This window comes from Physeter macrocephalus, unplaced genomic scaffold (genome assembly GCF_002837175.3).
Source record: "Physeter macrocephalus isolate SW-GA unplaced genomic scaffold, ASM283717v5 random_79, whole genome shotgun sequence".
NCBI lineage: Eukaryota > Metazoa > Chordata > Mammalia > Artiodactyla > Physeteridae > Physeter > Physeter macrocephalus.
The window spans coordinates 91451-115760 of NW_021145365.1; the positions used below are offsets into that span (position 1 = coordinate 91451).

The 24310-nt window shown below is 55.0% G+C and overlaps 1 protein-coding gene across 3 annotated transcripts; it reads right to left on the reverse strand.

Moving 5' to 3' along the window:
• Nucleotides 1-3784: 3784 nt before the first annotated feature.
• On the reverse strand, nt 3785-22570 carry MED25 (mediator complex subunit 25). 3 transcript variants are annotated; one of them, XM_024132464.2, is made up of 18 exons: nt 22382-22570; nt 22241-22286; nt 21743-21867; nt 14835-14933; nt 14293-14413; nt 13875-14037; nt 13614-13744; nt 13295-13382; nt 13008-13201; nt 12448-12576; nt 11948-12033; nt 11812-11869; nt 11606-11713; nt 9130-9318; nt 8729-8797; nt 8383-8601; nt 7946-8129; nt 3785-5600 (listed from the first exon to the last, which is right to left on the reverse strand). In XM_024132464.2, exons 1-18 carry the CDS (start codon nt 22513-22515, stop codon nt 5356-5358), a joined length of 2388 nt encoding a protein of 795 aa, XP_023988232.1. In that variant the 5' UTR covers nt 22516-22570; the 3' UTR covers nt 3785-5355. The 3 variants fall into 3 exon arrangements, with proteins under 3 accessions (XP_023988232.1, XP_023988234.1, XP_023988233.1); XM_024132465.2 differs by lacking the exon at nt 3785-5600 and adding an exon at nt 7348-7480; XM_024132466.2 differs by lacking the exon at nt 21743-21867 and having other exon boundaries at nt 22382-22508.
• Nucleotides 22571-24310: the final 1740 nt, after the last annotated feature.

The following is a 24310-nucleotide window of genomic DNA, read 5'->3' on the forward strand; positions in this document are numbered from 1 at the left end:
ATGGCTCACGGGCCCAGCCGCTCCGCGGCATGTGGGACCCACCCGGACCGGGGCACGAACCCGTGTCCCCTGCATCGGCAGGCGGATTCCCAACCACGGCGCCACCAGGGAAGCCCTGCACTTAAATTTCAGAGGATAAATCTGTTAAGTGTCCTTACTACCCACCCACCCCCAAACACACACAAAACCAAAGGGACACAAGGAAACTTTTGGAGGTGATGGATGGTACTACCTTAATTGTAGTGATGCTTTCATCAGTGTATACATATATCCAAACTCAATCATACCTCAAAATAAAGCTGTTTACAAAAATATAAAGCAGGGGGGCTTCCCTGGCGGCGCAGTGGTTGAGAGTCAGCCTGCCCATGCAGGGGACGCGGGTTCGTGCCCCGGTCCGGGAGGATCCCACGTGCCGCGGAGCGGCTGGGCCCGTGAGCCATGGCCGCTGAGCCTGCGTGTCCGGAGCCTGTGCTCCGCAGCGGGAGAGGCCACAACAGTGAGAGGCCCGCGTACCACAAAAAAAAAAAAAAAAAAAAAAAAAAAAAATATATATATATATATATATATATATATATATAAAACAGGATGCCACTGGATAGAAAAGCCAGAAAATGAATATACGTCTCTGTTTGCTTCTACCTGCTCGTTCAGATCTCTGAAAGAATACACAAGAAATTGGTTACTGGTCTCCAGAGGGGGCTGGGAGAGACCATGCATTGGGTTGATTTTGGAGCCTCTAAAAGTGTGAACCATAGAAGGTTTTTTTATGCAAAAAATAAGTTCAATCTTTAAAAAGGCAAATAAATAGAAATAGAACTGGCATACTCCTCAATTTTGAAATTTTCCAGCTGGTACTGTATCACACAGAATCCCTGCACAAATGAGGGGTTAAAGATGTATGTATATGCTGATTCTCTGTGGCATTTTTTTTTTTTTTGGCGGTACGCGGGCCTCCCTCTGTTGTGGCCTCTCCCGTCGCGGAGCACAGGCTCAGCGGCCATGGCTCACGGGGCCAGCCGCTCCACGGCATGTGGGATCCTCCCGGACCGGGGCGCGAACCCGGTTCCCCTGCATCGGCAGGCGGATGCGCAACCGCTGCGCCACCAGGGAAGCCCTGTGGCATTTTTGATAATAGTGGAAAACTACACAGCTACCCAAAGACAGCCCCCGTGACCCCCACCTCCTGGTATTATAATCCTTGTATTATCCTCTCAGCCTCGGTGTGGGCTGGACCTAGCGATAGCTGTAATGAACAGAATACAGCAAAAGTAATAGGCCATCACTTCCACCACGGAGTTACAAAAAGACTGTGGGTTCCATCTTGGGTGCCCTGTGAAGAGGCCCACATGGCGAGAAACGAAGGGAGACCTCCAGCCAAGAGGAAGCAAGGAACTGAGGCTCTGTGTCCAGGCACCTGCAAGGAACCAGATCTGGCCAGCAGGCATGTGAGTGACCTTGGAAGTGGGCCTTCCCCCAGTGGAGCCTTCAGATGAGACCACAGCCCCAGCCCATTTGACAGCAACCTTGAGAGACCTTGGGCCAGAGGCCCGAGCTAAGCTAGGCCTGGATTCCTGACCCAGAGCAACTGCAGGACAATAAATGCTTATTGTTTTAAGCCACTGAGTGATGGGGTTTGTTACGTATCGACAAACAGACAGCTTATGCAGCCGGGATGGTCTGTGGGATTGGAATTTATCCACTTAATGGACTAGGGAAAGCAACCGTTTAATAACAGGACCTAAAGCCTCATGTAACGAATGATGTGGACAAATGGTCATGACTCAAGTGAAAGAAAAACAGGATAAAGAACATATAGAAACTGACCTCATTTACATAAAACATTTAAGAAACTATAAACGTGTCTACAACTGCATGCATGTAAACCCAACACCAAACTGATGCATCTGCCTCTGGGGAGGATCCTGGTTCGCTCGGTGTTTGGGGTGAGAGGGGAGATGAGGTGTGAAAGGGTACTTCACTTTTTATTCTACACACTTCAGTGGTTTTTCACCTTTATGAAACTAGAATCCTGTGTATCGCAATACATTTTTAAGGTTAATTTTTTAAAAACCCAAGATGGTGGGAAAATATACATTAGTGAGTATTGTGTACCTTAAAACAAATACACCTTTTTTAGAAGGTGTCGTTTTTCTCACACATTTTCTTTGTAGAAGTAGTAGGTGGGCATGCTCTCACCCAAGACAGGTTTCCAACCATTCATGTGCCGGTGTTCTAGTTGGGTTTTTTTTTTTCAGTTATGTTCTGCCACTTTTGCCAGATCTGTTCCTGTGGAAGAGTTCTCAATTCCCAGTCTTGCTTCCAGCTCTAAATGCATGGTCCAAAAGCAAATTGGTCAAAAATGAAATGTTTCCAACCAGTCACTCATCCAGTTACAACCTTCATGGATGCCCTGGTGGTACTGACAAACCGGCATGCATTTTTAGAAGCAGTTTTGCCCTCTAAGAGTGCGTTTCGGCCAGTGATAACAACCTTGGCTAATAGCAACTCTCCTGAGGGGAGCGCTGCGCTGAGCCCGCCAGGTACTCAATCCTACAAGGAAGTCACTACTTGCCATGCGGGGAGACTGAGGCTCACAGAGGCGTGGGGACCTGCCCCAAACCACACAGCTCATTGGTTCAGGAGCTGGAGTCTAAACACTGAGGTGCTAAGGTTTCCACCATTTCTTCTACACTTCAGCAGCTTCAACAGTACCTCGTGCTCAGAGAAAAATGCTCCAGAAGGATTTGCTCTATTAGCGTTGGCCGGTTCTCGGGGGTACTCTAAAGGCTGTTTGTCTACACCCTGGCTGTGAAATGTGGAGGTGAGTTCTCCATGTCTAGACCTCCACTCTCCGGGCCCGCCCATAGCCAAGGGCTTTCTTCTGCCTCACCCTGTGTATGATATGCACCCGTGATGACAGTGTGACAGTCCCTTTGGTTCCTCTAATTGGGTGCTGAGGTCAAGAGGGCCTCATAGGCCCACAACGGCCAAACCAGTGACTGGAAACATTTCTTTGTCTGATCAATTTGTCCCAGATGGACTCGAGCCTGTGTTTCCCTGCAGGGCAATGTCCACCCTGGCGGGAACGGCACGGGCTGCTGCCTGCTGGTCTTCTTCCCTTCTAGCGGCTTTGGACACAGTCGACCACTCTCTCCTCAAAAACTCGGCTTCCAGAACACACGTGCCTGCCTGCTCCTCCTGTCCCTCCGGCCCCCACCCAACCCTCACACGTGGGTCCTTCTCTGGCCTCTGTCCTTTGTTCTCGCGTCTTCTTCTTCCAGAGGTCACAAAATGGCGGCCCGGCGGCCTCGTGAGACCCACCAGCGGATTTTGTTTGGTCCTCACAGTGTTTTTTGGTTTTAATTTGAATGCAGTTAGGCGGGGCAAGCACTCCCCAAGTTCGCCACAGTCCCCATCAATCCTTGTCGTCTTACACCCGTCCGCGTCACACATTTCCATCACCTGCCTGGTCCCTGGAGCCATCTGAGTTTTCAAAAACCCCTGCTACACACGCTGCCCGGGAAACCTCACCCGCTTTTCCCTCCTTCGACCGCCACTGGGATCTCCTGCTCCATCGCTCATCTGCGTCAGAATCGCCGAGGGCGCTTGTTCCAAATGCCGACGCCCAGCCTCCCTCCCGCCCCCGGATGGATTTGCTTCGACAGTTCTAGATGGTTCTAGATGGTTCTAGGGCAGGGATCGTAAACTCAAATGCCGGCAGGAGCCAGGTGGGCCACATAAATGAGTGAACTTGCCAGGTATAAGAAAAGTCGACGGCCAGAAATACAATCAAATGGAATCTTTACTGAACTCTGGTGAATGCATGGAACATAATACAAACATGTATGATACTGGAGTTTATATTTCAAATCCAAAATTGAAAAAATACAAATTGAAAAATAGAAATATTTAATTACTAAAATTTTTTTTCTCTGTCATAACTCTTCTGCTCCCAGACTTGAAGCCGGGAGGCGGACATCATCCCTGCCGCCCCCCGATGTCAACGTCAGGCCTTGGATGTCATGGTGGGATGGGTGGTTGAGAATTCAACCTGGACTCCTGAAGCTGGGAGCGATAGTGAACTTGATTCAGTTTTGTAACAGAAAACGGCTGTTCACAAGCGTGGCCGCTTCCCAACACGGAGATTCAGGACAACTACTGGAGAGTGGTGTAGGGCTGTCATGTTCCAATGGAACCCACTTAGGAACCAGCTGCTTATTGCCCTGTAGTTCGTTCACTAACTACTATTTGCGGTCTGCATTCACACGATCGACATTAACCAACAAAGGCAAAGTGGACAGTGTTAGTTTTCATCAAATCTGGATGAGAAGAGCCCTTGGGGGAATTTGGTCTTTAACCCCACGAGTTGGGTGAACGTGGTCTGGGCCATGTCTTTCGTTTCTGGAAACCAACTGCAGCAACAAAAGGGAGTCAGAATATTCCCTGCCAACGACTTCCCCATTTTTGCCAGGACTGGGTGAACACGATCATACATTCAAGTAGCTGTTTGTGTACGTCCTTGCGGAGAAAAGAAGAGTGTTCGGAAGGGTTGGAACCTCGATCAAAAGTCTCTGACTGACCTTCTCAGGGGAACCAAGGTGTGGCTTCTGCCTCATCTGAAATGAACCAAGTGGATGGACTGCAACGGTTCAGACTGCTTCCACACGTCCTGTGACGACCAGGTCACAGAGCTTCTATAAAACACATCGGGTCAAGTTCATCACCAGCCTGCCCGTGGTTAAGGTACACGAGCCTGTCACGGACGTCGTGTCTTGTGTTCCACGGACTTTCTTAGTAAGGTCAGTGCCTGGTGGTTGATGCAACGACCTGAGTCCTCAGATCAAGGCGTCCCCTGTCGGTCCCGTGTGACACGGATCATTTGATCACCACCACGGTCTGTAGCTGTGCTCAGGCATTTTGACCAGTCTCCGCGAAACTGCATTTCTCTCAACACACAGAAAACAGGTCACTTCCCGGTGTCGGGCCTGCCTTGGCACCGTGTCACAGATTTCTTCGGTCACATCAAGATTCTCCACACCACAAATAAATAAACCTAACTGGGTGGTAACAGTTCATGAGCAGCGATAGAAAAGGCCACGACTGATTTGACTCGTTCAAGCAACTGGACTTGTCAGCCCTCGGATTTCTCTTCACCTCCCCATGGGACGCAGACGCCTGCTAGACTTAAAGGATGGTCCAGACTGACGTACGAGTTTCTGTTGGGGAGGCGTCATCTCTGCTCCCCTATAAGCTCTCTGTCGGTAGGCTGGAGTGCCCAGGTGACTCTTTTCACGTGATTCCGGAACTGTGTGTGGCAGCCGCGCCACTGCTCCCGTCCGCTTCCCAAAACCAGCCCTACTGACACTTGAGGCCCTTTTTCAGTTCATTGAGTATCGCGTCTCGCGTCTGCTCTGTGTACTGGTCGAAGCTCTTACTGTGCTTGGATTCATAGTGACGCCTCAGGTTGTATTCTTTCAACACAGACACGATTTTTTTGCATATTAAGCACGTAGGCATGCTCTTCACCTCCACAAAGAAATAGGCTCGCTCCCATTTCTCTCGAAACACGTGGCCCTCTCGTTCTCTCTTTCGTTTTGCCACTTTTGGTAGAGACATGGGTACAAGAAAGATTTCACTGTCTCTGAATGCTACCACAGGAACAACAACAGTGCAAGCCCCGTGCCAAAGGCAACAGCCTCCTGCCTCGTGGTAGGGGAGTCAAGAGGGAGTGGTGGGGACTGTGGCGAACCAGAGAGCACACGCCCCATGGAAAGGGGCAGCTCCAGCCCGTTGTTTGCTAGGCAGAAGGGCGGGCCCAGGGGTGCCAGATCTTCTGACTTGTCAAGAGAAGCCAAGACTGCAGATTTTGTGTGTGTGTGTGTGTGTGTGTGCGCGCGTGTGCATGCGTGCGTGTGAATCATCCTGATTTTTACAACTAACTTGTTAGGAAAAAAAATGCCACATATGCTAACACAGGGAAGGCCAAACAAAACTCATCTGTAGAGTGGCCCACAGGCCACCAGATTGCAACCTCTCTCCCGGGACGGGGACCGGGAATCTGATGTTAACCGGCGTCTCAAACAATGCGGATGCTGGTGGTCCAGCCACGGACCACGCTCTGAGCAACACTGCTCTAGGGTCTGACAACGGACAACTAATTTTCTGCCCCCAGGCCAGAGCACCCCTGTGCTCCAACCACGTGTCTGTATCCAGCTGTCCCCTGGACGTCTCTCTAAGGATGACCTGAGGTTCCTTGCCTCATTACATCCCAAACCTGTACATCCTCCTTACATTCCTGCTGGGATTCCCATCACCAGGACGGCTCCACTGTCCACCCTGTCCAAAGCCCTGGAAGGTAGGTCTCTGCCTGGGACCTGGAGCCTGCCCTCTCCACATGAGACCTCATCCATTCTGGTGTCTTCAACCACCAAACATAATACTGTCGCTAAGGACACACATCCTGAGCTCCCAACACGGCCTTGGTCACTTGGATGTCCCTGGACCATCAGCCCTCACTATTGGCTCCTTCTCCCAGCTCCCTGCCTCAGGGAGGCCCACTGTCTACCACACACCCAGGCCAGGTCCTGGGCACCGCCCTCGACCCCACCCATACACCCCCAGCTTTCTTCGCACAGCACACTAGTCTCTAGCCTCACCCCTCCTGCCCCCCCGACTCAGCCCAGCCCCTCCTCTGGCCTCTCCTCTCCCCAGGGAAATTGCCCCAGACCCCTACCTGCCTTCCGTCCTGCCCCATCACATCCCATAGCCCAGAGGGGGCTTTCTGAGAGCCAGCCGACCCAGGCCTGGCCCTGCTTGCGGCCTCCTGCAGCTCTTCTGCGTCCCCTGGACAAGCCTCCAGCTGCTTGGTTTGGAATCTGAGCCCCGTGCCGCCTGGCGCTTGCCCACCTCTCTAGGCCCACCCTCCCTTACGCTCGTGCTCCAGAAGCACGGACTGACTTGCTCCTCTGACCACCCCAAGCTTCCTCCTGCCCCCACACGCTCATTTCTGTGGTCTCCGCACCTAGACCGCCACCGCCTTCCTTCCCAGCCTCCCTGACTCCTGCTTCTTACAGATGCTGCCGAGCCCAGCTGGCTCAGAGGCCTCCTCCGGGCCCAGCTGGCACCCTCTCTAGCTCCACGAGCGCACGTGGTCCCGGGAGCCCTGCCTGCTGCCTCCACATCTCCCTGGAGCCAGGCTGCACCAGACTGCCTGACTCGCCGCCAAGGCCCTGGCCTCACCAGCCCGGGGCCTCGGGGACGTCTGTTGAAGCGAGAACAAGGACAGAGGTGTCTCCCCCCGTCTCCTCCTGCCCAGTCCTGGGGGATGTCAGTGACGGGAGCCGGGGCGTGTGTTAAAAGGAACTTTATTGGGTGTCGGGGGTTCAGATGAGGTCCATGAGGATGTCGTCCTCCATGACGCTGGGCTGCAGGCCCGGCTGGGGGACCGGGCCCCGGGGACCCCCGCTGAGCAGCATCTGACCTGGGGGGCAGTGGGGAAGGGACTGCATCTCCCAGTAGTCCCTGGGGCCCTGGAGGGCCCTGGGCCTGCTTCCTCCCTCCTCCTCTAGGAGCCCAAGGCACTGAGTGGTCTAGGAAGCCCTGGGGGGACCCAGAGAGGCGCCTTCTGACGCCATGTGACCACAAATAGTCTGTTTCCCGGTAAGCCTTTGGGAGCCCATCCCCCAACATACCTCTCTGGCCCTAAGACTACGTTTCCCGGCAACCCGAGGAAGACACGCAGGAGGGGAATGGTGGGGAGAGCTCCTGCCTCCTTGGTCCCCTGGGCTGTATTTCCCAGGAGCCCTTAGAGCCCAAGAGCCACGGGGGACCCACTATTCTTCAATCCCACAACTTTACTTCCCAGAAGTCATTGGTCTTGGGGCTCCGGTCCAGGGGCTGTTGGGATACTCAGTCCAGGACCCTGGCCTCCCCCGAACCCCCTTACCTGGCAGTGGAGCCCTCGGGGGAAGCTGTGCAGACCAAGACTGGGCCGGCGGCGGCGGGTGCAGGAGCGGGGGCCCCAGCTGGGGCTGCCCCAGGCCCTGGTGTGGTGGGGGCAGCAGTGCAGGGGCCCCTGGTGGCTGGAGGTGGTGGAGGGAGGCCTGAGGTGGGGGCACCCCAGTCTGGGGCTGGGAGAACAAGGAAAGCAGCTCAGAGGCCCCTGGTGGAGAGCCCCCACCTCCCCCAGCCCCTCGGGTAGCTTCTGGTCTTTCTTCCAAGAAATCTTAGCAGAAGCCCACGTGAGACACGTGGGGAGGAGCCAGGCAGGCCGCCAGTCACACCCTCCGATCAAACCAACCTCCCGCCGCCAAGATGAGAGGAATCAAACTGTCAAGGCCCAGGACCCACAGCTCCCATCTGCTCCCCGCCCCCAAATCTCACCGGTGGTGGGTTGAGGAGGAGGCTCCGCAGTTGGGGGTTGGCCCCGGGGTTCTGGGGCCGAAGGATGGGTCCGGGAGGGGGCGGGCCGGGGGCCGCTCCAGGAGGGCCTTGTGGGGCGCCCGGGGGCGCCTGGGCAGCACCCTGGGGCTGCGGCTGCCCCGTGGCCGTAGAGGCCCCCACGGTACCCTGCGGCTGGGGCTGTGGTGGGCGGAGCTGGAGCTGACGGGAAGAGACGGGGGTGAGGACAGAGCCCCCAGAAACCTTGTCCTCTGTGGTGGGGTCAGAATCACAGCCCCCTCTGGGACCTCCCCCGCCCGGGCCCTGACCCCACTAGCCCTGTCCTCACCAGGTTCTGCGAGGGCCTTGCCTGGTCCTCCAGAATGGGGCCCAGCCCCGGGGGTGCCTGCTGTGCCATCTGTGTGGGGAGAGAGGAAGCAGATCAGCGGCTGGCAGGGCGTCCCCATGTCGGGGAGGGTCTGCGCCCTGAGAGGGAACCTGTGAGGAGCTGGGGACCTTTTCTGCGGCAGGGAGGCGGGTCTGGGAGATAAACCTTACGTTCCCAGGTCCCCAAAAGGGAGCTGTGTCTTGAAGATTCGACAAGAACACTAAAAGAGGAGAGACATGGTGCACGGCAACACGGGGACGGGACTGAACTGGGCAGGAGTAAGTGCCCAGCCCGGAGCCCCAGGAGGGCGCTGCGGGGTCTGGCCGTGCGTGAGCTCCGGGGCCGGGGAGCCGCGCGCTCACCCCGCGCTGCTGCTCCAGCTTCTGCTGCTGGACTTGCTTGTGGTTGGTGATGACCTGCCGGATGCCGTTGACGAAGCCGCTCTGGTCGTAGGGGATGAGGCCCATGAAGATCTTCTTCTTGGACGAGTACAGGAGCATGAGCACGCGCACCTCGCAGGGGGCCGTGTGCGGGAAGTGCACGCAGCCGGCCTGCGGGAGAGGGAGCCGTGGGCGGGGGCCGCGTGCGGGAAGTGCACGCAGCCGGCCTGCGTGCGAGGGCTGGCGCTGGTCACAGCCCGCAGGAGGACGCCCCCCGCCCCTCCGGATTTCAGATGGTTCTAGAAGCCCCACGGGCCAGGACTGGCAAGCTTTCTGTTCTGAAAGGTTGAGGAGACTCAAGGTTTGGCCTGAGGCTGCTCCAGAGAACTGGGTGCCCAAAGGAACAGGGCAAGGCTGGGCACCTGTTCACTTGGGCACTTGCTGACCACCGGGCAGAAGAGTAGAGAGGAAGTCCCCCCAACTTTGCCACAGCGCAGGAGGCTGCCCTCCTCAAAGCCCCACTGGGAGGGCTCACGGCTGAGAAGGAGGGGCTTCAACACAGCTGACACTGGAATCATGTGATCAACGCTGGTGGCGTATACAGGACTGACTGGGAATCCAAGAGGCCCTTGGGGGCGCCACACCCTCTCGGCCTCAGTACCTGCACTGAGAACCGCAGGTAGCAGCACTAACATCACAAGGGATGTGACTCTGGGATGCGCCGATACACATCAGGCATCCTGCCCGTGGCTGGATGCACGGGAAGTACCCGGGAAACATTAGCGAATATCAGGTGAGGCCGTAATACGCAGGGTGTTCAGGAAGGTGGGCTCTTGGGGGAGGAGGGGCTGGTAAGACTGAGGTCCCCCCTGCAGAACCTTGGCCAAGTAAGCCTTGCTTTCTCACGCGAGGCAGACCCTGCTAGTTGCCCACCATCTGCCCTCCCCTGGGTAGACAACCCCGATTCCGTTTGGGTAGCAACATGTCTGGGTCCCAGTGCACTCATGGGTGCCTGTTCCCTGATGCTCTCCTATGCAGCCAGGGGTGGCCCAGTGGCCTGGGTCTGGCCCAAGACGTGAAGGGAAGCCTGCCTGAGAGTGTGGGAAAGTGCTTTCCTAAAGAAAGGGAAATACACGGCTGATGCCACGCCTCCTTCTTGCCTTCCTACATCAAGTCAAACAAGAGCCCTCGAGCTTCGAAAGCCATCTTACAACCACGAGAGAGAAGCCAAGAGAACCCCAGAGATCCTGGCCCTGACATCATGGGGCTACATAACTAATCCCGAGAGCTGCTCACCTCTGGATGTTCTGTTACATGTCACAAATGAATGCCTGCTCATACAATGCTCGCTTTGGGGACATCCCTCTCAGAACCCAGCTGCCATGCTGTGAAGAAGCCCAAGCCACACGGGGAGGCCACATGTGGGCACCCGGATGGCCAGGCCCAGCTGAACCCCACTGACAGCACCACGTGAGTGGGCCATCTTGCACCTCCAGCCCAGGTGAGCTTTCAGGTGACCACAGTCTCAGCCGCCACCCGACGGTAACCCCCACAAGAGTCCCCAAGCAAGACTAGCCCAGCTGAGCCCAGCTGACACACACAGGACTAGGAGAAAGAATAAACTGTTGTTTTAAGCCTCCACCCCAATCATCTAACGGCTCTAAAAACTCTGCTGGTTGGATGTATTGCTATTTGCAGCTGGAAGTATTCCCAACTCTCAGGATCACCTTCTTTGTAGAATTTTCCTGAGGATTCCATGAGGTAATCCGCCAAAAGTCTCCTCTCCTAGAAAAGTGCCAGGTCCACAGGATGTACTCGTTAACTGGTTCTCCTCTATTTAGAGAGCCTCCCTCAGTGTTATGAGTTGAACTATATCCTCCAAAAAGATATGCTGAAGTTCCAAACCCCAGCACCTGTCAATGTGACCTTATTTGGAAATAGGGTGTTTGCAGATGTAACAAGTTAGGATGAGGTCATTAAAGCAGACCCAATCCAGATGACTGGTGTCCTCATAAGACGACAGAGACACACAGGGAAGAAACACAGAGGGAAGACAGCCGTGTGACAAAGGAAACAGAGACTGGAGCTTTGCTGCCTAAAGCCAACCCCGCCGGGGGCTACCAGCTGTAGGAGGCAAGGAAGGGTCTTCCCCTAGAGGCTTCAGAGAGCGCGGCCCTGCTGACATCCTGATTTCTTTCAGGTTCCTCTTTTCCGTAAGTGGGAGAGAATACATTTCTGTCGTTCTTGGCCCCAGGAAGCCAACCCAGCAAACCCCCGTCAGAGCCGAGGGTTTTAACATGGAACAGACCTCAATCTGGTGCGTGTTGTAACTATAAAAAAAAAAAAAGCTAAGGCTGAGGAACCCGAGGTCACAAAGGCAGCCCCACCATCAAAACTGGCTGCCTTGGGCCCAGGAGGATGAGGCGTGGCCACCTGCCCCCCCGCCCACCGCACTCACGAAGCCGTTGCCCATGATGCGGTAGAGGCCTTTGAGGGAGTCCAGGTCCTTGTTGGTGAAGTGAAACTGCACCATCCTTGAGTTCCGGAACAAAGGGCCCAGGGTGGTCTGCGGGAGACACTGCCGTCAGCCGTGCGGAGCAGGGACGTGAGGAGGGGCGGGCAGAGGCGGGAGGGGGTGGGCGGCTGTGCGCTCCCGCCTCTCACCAGCAGCTGCTGCGGGATGAGCTGCATGATCAGCTTCTGCGGCCACTGCTCTGTTTTCCTGGCGCAGCAACAGGAGGGGCGTCAGGAAGACGCATACCCCAGCTCACCACCCACCCCGCGCCCAGCAGGCACCTACAGGTTCTCGCCGTGATTCACGTAGACCTGACAAGGCAGTGACCGAGTCAGCTTGGTGTTGGCGTCCACGGAGGCAGGTTTGGGCTTCTGAGGGGAAGAAGGGCATGTCACGGTGAGAAAGGCCCCGAGCCCCCATCCCCTTGGCCTCTCCTGCCCTGCCCTGGGAGCCCCGAAGCTCAGGACCCCCACCCCAGTTTAAGTCCCACGAGCCCTGGGCCCCTCCGCCAGACCATCAATCCCACAATCCTCTAGGCTTCAAATTCCACAAACGCTGGGGCTCCTCCTCTTGCCCCCGAATCCCACAGCCCTCTGTCTCCTAGATGCCACCATCCCCTGGATCTTCCCTGGACCGAGAATCCAAGACCTCTCTTAATCCTGAATTCCGGGCTATAAATCCCACGTGTCCTTGGGACTATCCTCAGGACCACAAGTCCCACGGCCCCATGGGGGCCCCGGCCTAACCCTGCACCCCACCAGGCCTGGCCCTATGGATCCACTCACCTCCTGCCACTCGAGGACCCCACTCCAGGCCAGGAGTTTGTTGGAGACTGACTGCTGCCCGCCGAGGGCCGGGGGCCCAAGCTGGGCCGGAGAAGGGCCACTCACCCCGCCTGGGGCCACGGTGCCCGCCTGACAGAGGGGAGGAAGGAGGGCCATGGGGCAGGGTCAGACCATCTCCTGGGAGGGAGCGTCCTGAGAGAGGGACAAACCAACAAGCAGAACGGGACGGAGGCCCCTTCCTCTGCACCCCCAGGCCCAGAACGCCACTGGGCCGTGCCTGGGACCATAAACACTCTGACCCTGTAGGATTCAGACTCTCAAGCCCCTGATGTCCCGCACTCCCAGGACCCCTCGGGCTCCTCAGAACAGCCTTCACCCACCCGGAACGACAAACCCCATGATTCTGCCCCTGGACCCGCTAGTCTGTGTTGCTTACAGCACAAGCTCCATGAGCCCCTGAGGACCCCGAACAACAAGACCCACGTGCCCTTGGGCCCTCCTCAGAAAGGCCAACTGTTCCTCCCCTGCGCTGTGTTAGCAGCCAGAAGGCAGGTACCTACCATGGATGGTGCCCCTGGCTGTGCAGGGGGCGCCAGGCCTGGGCCAGGGGCCACAGTGGAGACCAGGCTGGGCTGGGAAGCAGGAGGTGGCTTGGGGGCGCCGGGGGGCCCTGGGGGCAGTGGGGGTGCCTGGGCCTGGCTGTAGGGGGGACCCACTCCTGGAGCGGCTTGCTGAAGGGGGTTGATGGGCGAGACTGTGGGAGAGACCAAGGGAAGCGGTGGGGGCAGGTGTGTGGAGAGTGGCCCAGCTGCCCCCCGGCCCCGCCACATCCCCGCCCAGGACTCACAGCGAGGGCCCAGCCCAGCCTTCTGGCTCTTGGCAGCCTCCACTGCATTCTGGGCAGCCACCTGGGCTGCACTCAGGTTCCCAGGGACCTGGCGGTAGAGGGGAGGGGCTGGTGAGGACCACCCTCCCCAGCCCCAGTATCGCAGGAGCTCGTGACTCCCATCACCCCACAGGGACGTGATTCCCCAGCCCTAAAAGTTCTACCCTCCAGGTGTCTCAAGGGAGACGCCCATCACCCCCAAGGCCCAACGTCCAGCTAGGTCTCTCCCAAAGGCCCACAAAGCCCCAGGAGCGTGCCCCTTCCCTGGTGATGTTCGCACCTGGTACTGCTGGGGGACAGGGGGCAGAGGCTGCTGGGGGGCTGCTGAGAGCGCGGCCCCCGAGGGTGGTGCTGGAGGCAGGGGCACAGGCTGCTTCGGCTGCAGGGGGCCGGGGGCTGAGCCGCCTCCGACTGAGAGCCAAGGACGGACGATCGAGCCCCACGGGAACAGGATTGAGAGACGGGAAGAAAATCCAAGTCAGAGGGAGCCGAGGAGGACGCCCCTCCCACCCCCATCCCCCCAGAAGCACCCGGGCCTCACCTGGCAGCACAAGCCCCCGCACCAGCACCATGTGCCGTGGGTCCTGGCTCACATCGGCTGGCGGCTGCAGCGGCTCCAGCATGGCCGGGGGAGCTGCCTTCTCGAACAGAAGCCGCAAGGCAGGCAGCTTCCGGGGAGACACGATGGAGAAGTAGATTCCTCGCTACAGAAGAGAGAACAAGCACTCAGGACAAAGCCACCAGGCCAAGCCCTGGCTGTCACACCTGCTGGGCCCTAAAACCAAATCCCATCAGGCTTTGGGACAGGAGACCCCAAGACCTGTATTAGCTGCCCCAGCGAATTCTGGGTTATAGTTCTTCCAACAGGAGCCAGCAGAGCTGGCCACGGAGTCTGTGTCGATCCTCTGACCCAGGACGGCAGGCCCCAGCCCTCCTCCCTCAGAGCCAGGAGTCCTCACCTCCCCAATCTTCTGCACCAGAGTCTCCGTCGTGCACCCAGAGTATGTGGTGCTCTCGACAGCAGGCAGCAGGTACGGGGGCGAGTTACAGATAAGGAGGCAGACTCGGTGTGTCTGGCCGCTGCCGAGGACAAGGAAAGATGTGGAGCGCGTGGCAACAGGGGCCCTGAGAACCAGCCCAGAGCCGGCACCAGCAGAGGTGCAAGTCCTCCGCCCCACAGGAAGTCAGGGCTCAGGCCCCCATTTCACAGCTGAGAACACTGAGGCCCGGAAGAGGCTCCTGACTCACTCTAAGATACCCAGCAAGCAGGGAAGGCAGGGAGCAGACCCAGAGCTGGCTCCCCTTTGATGAGGACACCGAGACTGGGCACCGGCCAGGTGTCCTCATCAGAACACCGCCTGGACACCGCCTGCTTCCTGGCCCCAAGTGTCCAGCACGCAGAGCCCACCCACCTCCCCACAGTGAGGCTGGGGGCGGAGCGCCATGACAGGCAAAGCAGGTTATGTGCCAGGTGGACAGAGACCGACGTGGGCACACTCACATCTGCTCCCGCATCTTCTTGAAGTCATCGAACAGCTGCAGGGCTGTGCTGAGGCCTTCTGCGATGAGGCTGCAGCTCTCGCCACCCCCGCCCATGAACCTGCAGGGGGCCAGGTGGTCAGCCCCCAGGGGGCCCTGCGGCTCCAGCCCCCAGCCCCTGGGCCACCATGGAAGGGCCCGAACCTGTGCCATCCCTCTTCGTAGACTGTGCACCTTGGGACAGGGACACTGCAGTTTCCTGCTCTATCCCCAGTGCTGGCACGAGGACAGGGGGCATTTGTCATCTCTTGCACGGCAGCACCTCTTGCAAGAGGCCCCATCAGAGGATGGAACAGAGAAAGGACCCAGGACTCTAAGCCCAGGATCCTGTGCTGTGTCGCAGTCCCTGTGCACCTTGCCCTCTCTGGGCCATCTGCCCTGGCCTCACCCCAGCTTCCCAGCCTGGTGCAGGGGCCTCCTCTGTCTTCCCAGTGTTATGGGTTGAATTGGGTCCCCCAAAACAGGTATGCTGAAGTCCTAACCCTCCACCACACCTTAGGATGTGACCTGATTTGGAAACAGAGTCTTTACAGAGGTAAATAGGCTACACTGAAGTCCTTAGGGTGGCCTTAATCCAATATGACGGGTGTCCTTATAAGAAGGTGGACTTGGGACACAGAGACAGACACACTCAGAGGAAAGGCGATGTGGATGTGACGAGACACAGGGAGAACGCCACGTGGAGATCAGAATGACACTGCCCAGGCCAAGGAATGTCTGGGGTGACCAAAAGCTGGAAGAGGAAAGGAAGGAACCCTCCCCTAAAGTTCCAGAGGGAGCACGGCCCTGCCCACCATCTCAGACTCCTGGACCCAGAAGTGCAAGACAATAACTTTCTGTTGCTTTAAGCCACCTTGTTTCTAGTACTGTTACAGCAGCCCCAGGAAACTACTAGACACAGATCTGGGTTTCTCCCCCAGCTGATCTACAGAGGGGTCACCAGCGTCCGTCCCTGTGTGGCCTGTGGCAGGCCTCTGCTAGACTGCAGCTGTTGTCACCATGATTCTTCGGGTCACGTAGTCACAAGGCTGACCCTTTGCCGCAAAGGACATCTGTGCAGACTGAGCCCTGCTCTGGGAGCCCTAAGGGCCCTATCGCTCTGAACCGTGGCCCGTGTCTGTGTCGGCACCTGTCTCCCCAACAAGGCAGGGACGGGGTCTGTGACCTCCCTTGTCGCCAGCCTCACCAACCCTACCCCGCCAAACCTGGCACAAGGGAGGCCTTGGGAACTGTGTGTTACATAAACAAATGGCTTCAAATCCAACCCTGGCCATCAAGGCCAGAATACAGCCAAGCCCTCAGCTGGGCATCTGGGGCCCTGCCCACCTTCCACTCCATCCTCTCTGGGTGCAAGTCCTCCAGAGCTTCTTGGGTGTCCGTGGACTACATGATCAGTCACGTGCCCAGGCCTCTGCCTGTGCTGTCCGCCCCAAGACCACGTACCACTGCCCCTTCTGGCGCAGGTGGAAACGCTGCTTACCTAACCAGACACCCAGCCCCGTGTCATCCTCCTCCAGGAAGCCTTCCTCACCTGCCACCTGATCTCAGGGCCCACCCTCGATCACATCACGTGTCCCCCAATACTGCGAATGTCAAGCTTCCTTCCACAGCCCACCTCCCCTCCAGACGGTGCAGCCCTCAGTGAGGGAGACCCAGTGGTCTGAGCCAGCTCTAAAAGCACACGCAGAGTCCCGGGAGATGCCTGCTGAGCAAGCGAGCCACCGAAGCGCGGCCCCCTGTGCCCCACCTAAATGCTCTCCCGGCGCAGACTTCCGCCCTCCGCTCCCACTCTCGGTGCTCAGGCCACACTACCGTTCCTCCCCACGACCCACTCCCCAGCCCTCCTCTTCCTCACCACCGAGACTCCGGTGTGCACAGGGATTTGAATGGCACAGAGGCGGGGGAGACCCCGATAAATGAGCCAACTCTGGATCCGCCCTACTGCCAGCTTCCTGTGCTGGAAGAAATCAAGCCATCTTCATGGCTGGGGCTAAGGAGACAGGGGTGAGGGGGTAGAGGGAGAGACAGGAAGCAACTGCTTCAGGCACTCGGGGTCTCCTTTTAGGGTGATGAAAGTTATTTGTTCCAGAACTAAATAGAGAAAATGGTTGCACAACATTTTGAATGTACTAAACGCCACTGAATTGTTCACTTTAAAATGACTGCGTGTTGGACTTCCCTGGTGGCACAGTGGCTAAGAATCCGCCTGCCAATGCAGGGGACAAGGGTTCGAGCCCTGGTCCGGGAAGATCCCACATGCTGCGGAGCAACTAAACCTGTGCACCACAAATACTGAGCCTGCGCTCTAGAGCCCGCGAGCCCCAACTACTGAAGCTCGCGTGCCACAACTACTGAAGCTCGCGTGCCACAACTACTGAAGCCCACACACCTAGAGCCCGTGCTCCGCAACGAGAAGCCACCGCAGTGAGAATCCCGCGCACCTCAACGGAGAGTAGCCCCCGCTCGCCGCAACTAGAGAAAGCCCACGTGCAGCAGTGAAGACCCAACGCAGCAAAAAATAAATATTAAAAAGTAAATAAAATAAAATGACTGTGTTATGTGAATTTCACCTCAATTTCTTTTTTTTTTTTAAATAAATTTATTTATTTTATTCATGTTTTTTTGGCTGCATTGGGTCTTCGTTGCTGCGTGCGGGCTTTCTCTAGTTGCGATGAGCGGGGGCTACTCTTCATTGTGGTGCACGGGCTTCTCACTACAGTGGATTCCCTTGTTGCGGAGCATGGGATCTAGGCGCACGGGCTTCAGTAGTTGCAGCACGCGGGCTCAGTAGTTGTAGCTTGCGGGCTCTAGAGCGCAGGCTCAGTAGTTGTGGCGCACGGGCTTAGAAGCTCTGCGGTATGTGGGATCTTCCCAGACCAGGGCTCGAACCCATGTCCCCTGCATTGGCAGGCGGATTCTCAACCACTGCGCCACCAGGGAAGCCCTCACCTCAATTTCTAAAAAATAATTTATGAGGGAAAGTGCGATTGACCACTTGGAGAGCCCAGAGCTGGCTTTTTTTCTTACTGAACAGTAAGCATAAGCCATCTTCTACCAGCTCAGAGAGAGACACATAACAAATCTTTTGTCCAAGAAATGAGAAAAACTTAAAAATGGGCGGTGGGAGAGGGAATTCCCTGGCGGCCCAGTGGTTAGGACCCTGCGCTCTCACTGCCGAGGGCCCAGATTCCATCCCTGGTTGGGGAACTAAGATCCCACAAGCTGTGTGGCGCGGCCAAAAAAAAAATGGGGAATGGGAGAAAGCATGACCAGTTGCAAAATGTTTTAAATATCATAAAATTTCAAATAAACCCCTCAAATAATAAACATAAAGTAAAAGTGAAGTGATTCCTCATCCTCACGCCTCTGCCCCCAATTGTCCCGCCCGATGTCACACCACTGAGTCCTCACCACCCACTTTCACAGGCTAACAGGCCCCGGGAGCCCCCCAGAGGGCCTGAAGGAACGTGAACAGCAGCCAGCTCTGACCAAGGACTTCCTACTGCCAGACCCCTGCCCAGCCCATCACCCCAGGGAAACACCGGCTCCAAGAGGGCAAGGACTTTGCCTGCCTCACACCCCCTGACTCCTCGGTGCCTGGAACAATTGGCCCCACAAACATCTGTTGAATGAATGAAGGCACAGATGAATGAATGAATGCACAAACGCACTGTCACAATGCTGTGGGGAAGACATTTGGGCTATTTTCCTTCTACCCTAGCCTTTTTTTAAATCTTTTTCTTATTATTAATTTATTTATTGGCTGCAATCGGTCTTCATGGCTGCGTGCGGGCTTTCTCTAGTTGCAGCGAGCGGGGGCTGCTCTTTGTTGCAGTGCACGGGCTTCTCGTTGCAGTGGCTTCTCCTGTTGTGGAGCACAGGCTCTAGGCACGCAGGCTTCAGTAGTTGTGGCACACGGGCTCAGGAGTGTGGCTCACGGGCTCAGTAGTTGTGGCTCACGGGCTCTAGAGAGCAGGCTTAGTAGTTGTGGCACACGGGCTTAGTTGCTCCACGCCATGTGGGATCTTTCCGGACCAGGGCTTGAACCCATGTCCCCTGCGTTGGCAGGCGGATTCTTAACCATCGAGCCACCAGGGAAGTCCCTACCCTAGCCTTTCTGATGCTGGGTCACTAGCTGTAGGGGGGAGGGGGAACCGCCCCTCTTGTCAGAAAGGAAAATGTAACATCAGAAATGAACCTCTCCAAAGGACGTTTCAAAAATCTCACTGCCTGCTTTGTTCCATAAGTGATGGATGTTCCAGGAAAAGATAAGATTTCTCCAAGCGTGAACAAAACTTGCTGACTTTCTTCGTGATCTCTGTTACAGACCGGCCCTGAATGCCACAGAAACTGAATTCAGATGGTTACACAGGACTTGATAAAACAGTGACGACTGTGAATATTAAATAATGGCTTAAAACGTTTATCAGCTGATTGGGAGGATTCTGGCGAGCACACAGCACACAACGCTTTTTTACTTGGTTACAAGTGCAGTGTATTCTAGGTTGGTTCAAGGGGAGGGTAAATACGGGATGAAAGTATTCAGAAAGCATTTCCCTCTTATCTTCCCAATGCCCTTGACATTTTTAAATAAGGGGGTTTAACTGCTTTTCCTGACACCCACCAGAAGGTTTGGTTTCCTGGTGATTATCTTCCCCACAGCTTTCACTCGTTCATTTATTCAGCAAAGGTCTCCTAAGGCCTCTTGGGTCCCAGGCCCCAGCTGGAAGCAAACAGCAGGAGAAACACCCAAGTCCTGGACATTCACAGTCCAGAGGTGTGGAGCTGTGACAGGGAAACACCTGGGAGCAATGGGGTCAGAGGAGAGAGCAACTGGCTGCTTGCCAGAATCAGGGAAAGGACATTTGAGTCGGGTCTTGCTGTTTATATAGGAGTTTACCGGGGGGCGGGGGCGGGAACCAGAGTATGAAGTGCATTCTGGGCATTCATTCATGTACTCACTTGTTCAACAAAGTTTTCCTTAGGCCTGCTTTGTGCCAGGCCCTGTGCTGGGTGCTAGAGTCTTGAGGGACATCAGACTTGGACTTGGGCCTCAAGAAGCCCCCATTCAACGTTATTCAAGTCTTACCACAATCTAGTCCAGAGGTTCTTAAATGGGGTGGATTCTGCCCCCAAGGAGATACCTGACAACGTCTGGAGACATTTTTGTTTGTCAGACTGGGGGAGGGAAGTAGCCACTGGCATCTGGGGGGTAGGGGCTGGAGATGCTACTGAACACCTTACAATGCACAGTACGGCCCCCCAATAACGAAGAATCATTTGGCCCAAAGGGTCAACAGTGCTGATGCTGAGAAACCCTGCTCTACCCTGACCATGAATTCTAAAGACCATGAGGGGGAAACTTAAGAGTCAACTTTGCAGTGAACGTGCAGCACCCAGTCCAGCACACACAGCCTGGAACAAAGCAGGTGTTCAACAAACATTTGCTGCAGGGATACAAAGATAACAGCGAACTGGTGTTATTTAATGAACTCTGACCAGACCCTGAGCTGAACACAGTACGAAAATCAGGTCCTGTGATCTTCCCAAGAGTGCTGAGACATGGACTACCATTATCCACCTGCAATCCAAGAAACCGAAACACGAAACAACAGCAAAAGCTTAGGTAGCACTTAATGTGTCAGGCACTGTTTTAAAGAGTCATCAACTCGTTTAATTCATGGAGTATCCCTACAAAGCCACGGTAACCATGTCTCCAATGTTCCTCATCTCCTAGTATTCACGCCCCCTCAAACACTGGACAGGACTGACTCGTGTACTAAACAGAATGTGATCGAAGTGATGGTGTGCGACTTCCAGGATTTGATCATAAAAAGTTCTGTGGTTTCCTCTTTGCTCTTTTGTTGGCTTGCTCAGGCTGAGGAAAGCCAGCCGTTGGAGGATACTCAAGCAGCCCCATGGAGACACCTTGTGGCTAACATCTGGCAAGGAATCGAGGCCTCTAGCCAATAGCCATAGGGTGAGCCATCCTGTAACTGGATCCTCCGGTCGCAATCAAACTGTTGGATGACTGCAGCCCAAAGTCATGGTGACTGCAATCCCACAAGAGACCCTGAGCTAGAACAGCCCACTGAAGCCACCCCTGAATTCCTTACTTACAGAAACCACGTGAGATAATAAATGTCTGTTGTCTTAGGCTGGTTATTTATGTTTTTTGGCCGCGCCTCCAGGCACGGGGGATCTTAGTTCCCGACCAGGGATCAACCTGTGCCCCCTGCAGGAGCAGTGTGGAGTCCCAACCACCGGACCGCCAGGGAAGTCCCAAGCTGCTAAGTTTTAATCTGTTACCCAACAGTGAATAACTAACACGATAACAATAAGTACTACAAGTACTACTAACCTTCCCGTTTTAGAGACAAATTATACTAGACACAGAAAACAGAGAGTTCTGTTGTGGTGGAGCCGTGCTGTGGCCCCAGTCTGTCTGCACCTGCAAGAGCCTGCAATGTGAACTATCACAATTCACTCCGAAGCACAGAGGCCTAGCTTATGCTGGCCTAGCCCCACCCCTCTTGCACTCAGGCTTCAATGCCTCCATCTGAAAATGGAGAACTAGGGTAGAAATGAGAAGCAACAGGCGGAAAAGGAAGGAATCACACGCGGGTGCTGGAGTTCCACAGGCCTCCTTGACTGGGAAGTTCTTTCTACTTCCGAGCCAGACAGCAACATCAGCTAAACACACAGAACCGACCACAGAAGTCACTTAGGGATAAAACCACAATCCCATCACAGTCCTTTTCAGCCAACTAATGTGAGGGGACGGATCCTGCATCTCAAATCCAAGCCACCATTCCTCCGCGGTCCATCACAGGGTCCCCAACCCTTCCCAAAGCCCAGAAAAGAGCTCACTTAATGCCATCGAGCCAGGTGACAAACTCATAGGCGCTGCTGGTGGGAGCGTGACATTGTACGTAGGACTCTGGGGCGCAGTCCACAGTGTTGAACACCACGAGGCTGTACTGGGTCCCCCCATACTGGAAGGGGAGGACAGAGAAATTTTTCATCTGGGACCCCAGCTCCCCTTTCCCTCAGGGGAGTTGGGGCTCCCAGCTGCCAGTCCCTTAGACCCAGGAGTCCAGACCCCAGCCCCTCCCCCGTCAGACCCAGGAGTCCAGGTCCCCAGCCCCTCCCCCCTCAGACCCAGGAGTCCAGGTCCCCGCCCCCTCCACCCTCAGACCCAGGAGTCCAGGTCCCCGCCCCCTCCTCCCTCAGACCCAGGAGTCCAGGTCCCCGCCCCCTCCACCCTCAGACCCAAGAGTCCAGGTCCCCGCCCCCTCCTCTCTCAGACCCAGGGGTCCGGATTCCCAGCTGCCCTCTTCCCTCAAACTGAAGAGTCCCAAGACTCACGTCTCCCCCGAAGTCCGTCTCGGCAGGAGGACCACCATTAAAATACCTGTGAAGGTCGGAAATGAAAGGTCGGGGTGAGGCAAGAGACTGTGGAAAACTAAACTCGGAGGGCGGGGTTAGAGTCGCGGAAACGGCACTCACTCGATGGCCGGGAGCAGGTAGTGCTTGCGGAGCCCCTCGAAGTAGGGCCCCAGGTTGGCCGTGCCCTCAATTACAAACACCACGTCAGCTACGAGGCCCCCGGCACGAGCCGGGCCCTCCGACCCGGGGACCATGCCCCGCGCCGCGACCGCCGCCGCCGCCGCCGCCACCGCCGTAGCCACTGCGGGATGAGCGGAAGTGCGCCTGCGCTGCGCGCGCACCCGCGCCGGAAGGCCTTGCGTCGCTGTTGACGCTCTAGCGGCCATGTTTGTGCGGGGCACCCAGGGCTGGTGGGTTTATCTCCATTCGCTTTCGCACCCAGTGTGTGCAAGACTCAAAAAGGACCTAGCGAACCCCTTCGGGGGCCTGATGTGGAAGACAATTATTGGCAGAACTGTCGAGAGCGAAATATATTGAAAGCTGTGCGTCAGCCGCCATTTTTGAGCGGGGCGACTCTTCGACACGTTTCAATGGGAGGGTCTGGAGACCTGGTTGCTATGCAACGCGTACGCTGCCCTAGTTTTCTAAAAGAGAGATTAGGTTTCCAGTTAAATTCTTTCTGGCTTGGGGGGATGGGGGGGTGGGTCGTGTGAATGGTCCAATCACATCATCCGAAACGGGGTTACTAGGCAACAATTTAAGGTTGCAATCAACTCTGAAGGGAGTGCAGCTGTTTTTCCCACCCCGAAAAGAAGCCGAACTCCAACCCAAGTGGAGGTTGCTAAGCAACACCTGCTAGTTGTTTTCTGGGAGAAGAGCCAGAAACTGGCCTAGAACATAAATACGTTCCAGGTGGATTAAAAATGTAAATGTAACAAATGAAAGCATAACACTGTATAATCCTGAAGACTGGGAAAAGAGTTTGTTATCATTACAGCAAAGCCGGAGAACGTAAAATATTGAACTGTTTGCATCAGACTCCATGAACCAAGTCGAAAACGATACTGTAAACTGGGAAAGTCATTGTAACTACATAAATACATGTTACTAATCAATAAAAACTAAGGAAAATAGAAATACTTTATTTTTTTAATGGGGAAGGAAACTAAGCAGGCTTTTCTCACACGCAAAAAATATTAAAAATAGCAAATATCTGAAAGCCGCTCATCTTCACCAATTAAAAAGTGTGAACAGAGAGTCCAATGACATAGCATTTTACCTTTGTCATGTTAATTAAAGTTGGAAATAATAAGTCCATTAGGGTGGGAGGGTTTGGGTGAAATGAGCCGGCTCAGAGGTGATCTAGTGGGGGTGGAAACCAAAACGACTTGCTCCAATGCAGTTTGTCAATATATTTCAAGGTAAAAGAGTGCATTACTTTGCACTCACCAGTATCACCATTTTGTCACATGTACTTTATCGATCCCTTTTTTATTTTTTCTTTGATGAACCCTTTTAAAGCAAATCCCAACGTATCATTTTACCTCTACATTCTTGACAGGCATCTTTAAAAAGATGGATATTTTTGCACATAACCACTATGCCATTAACACCCCTAACAAAATTGTGTTATTTCTCGGTATCATTGAACACTTAAATCCATAATCAAATTTTCCCAATTCTCTCAAAATGCCTTTTTACAATTGTTTTATTTGTATCAAGATCCAAACAATGACCAAACACGTAATTAGATGGCTTAAATTTCTTTTAATCTAAAGCAGCTCCCTTCTTTTTTATGCTAGTGTAATCAAATTTTTAAAAAATTGTAAAGAAGATAAAAGTAAATTGGAGAAAGGCAAAATGATAAACAGGTAAGGAGATTAAAATGGTACCTAAAATTCCCTCCTAACCATAAGGAAACTTTTCTTTAGATAAGCTGAATGCGTGATTGGCTCCATTAACTGATTTTTAACCATTTCCATTAATCTATTACAAACGGCAAGTTAAACAATGAGATAGTTTAGCCTGGACTTCAGCTTCTGGCATTAT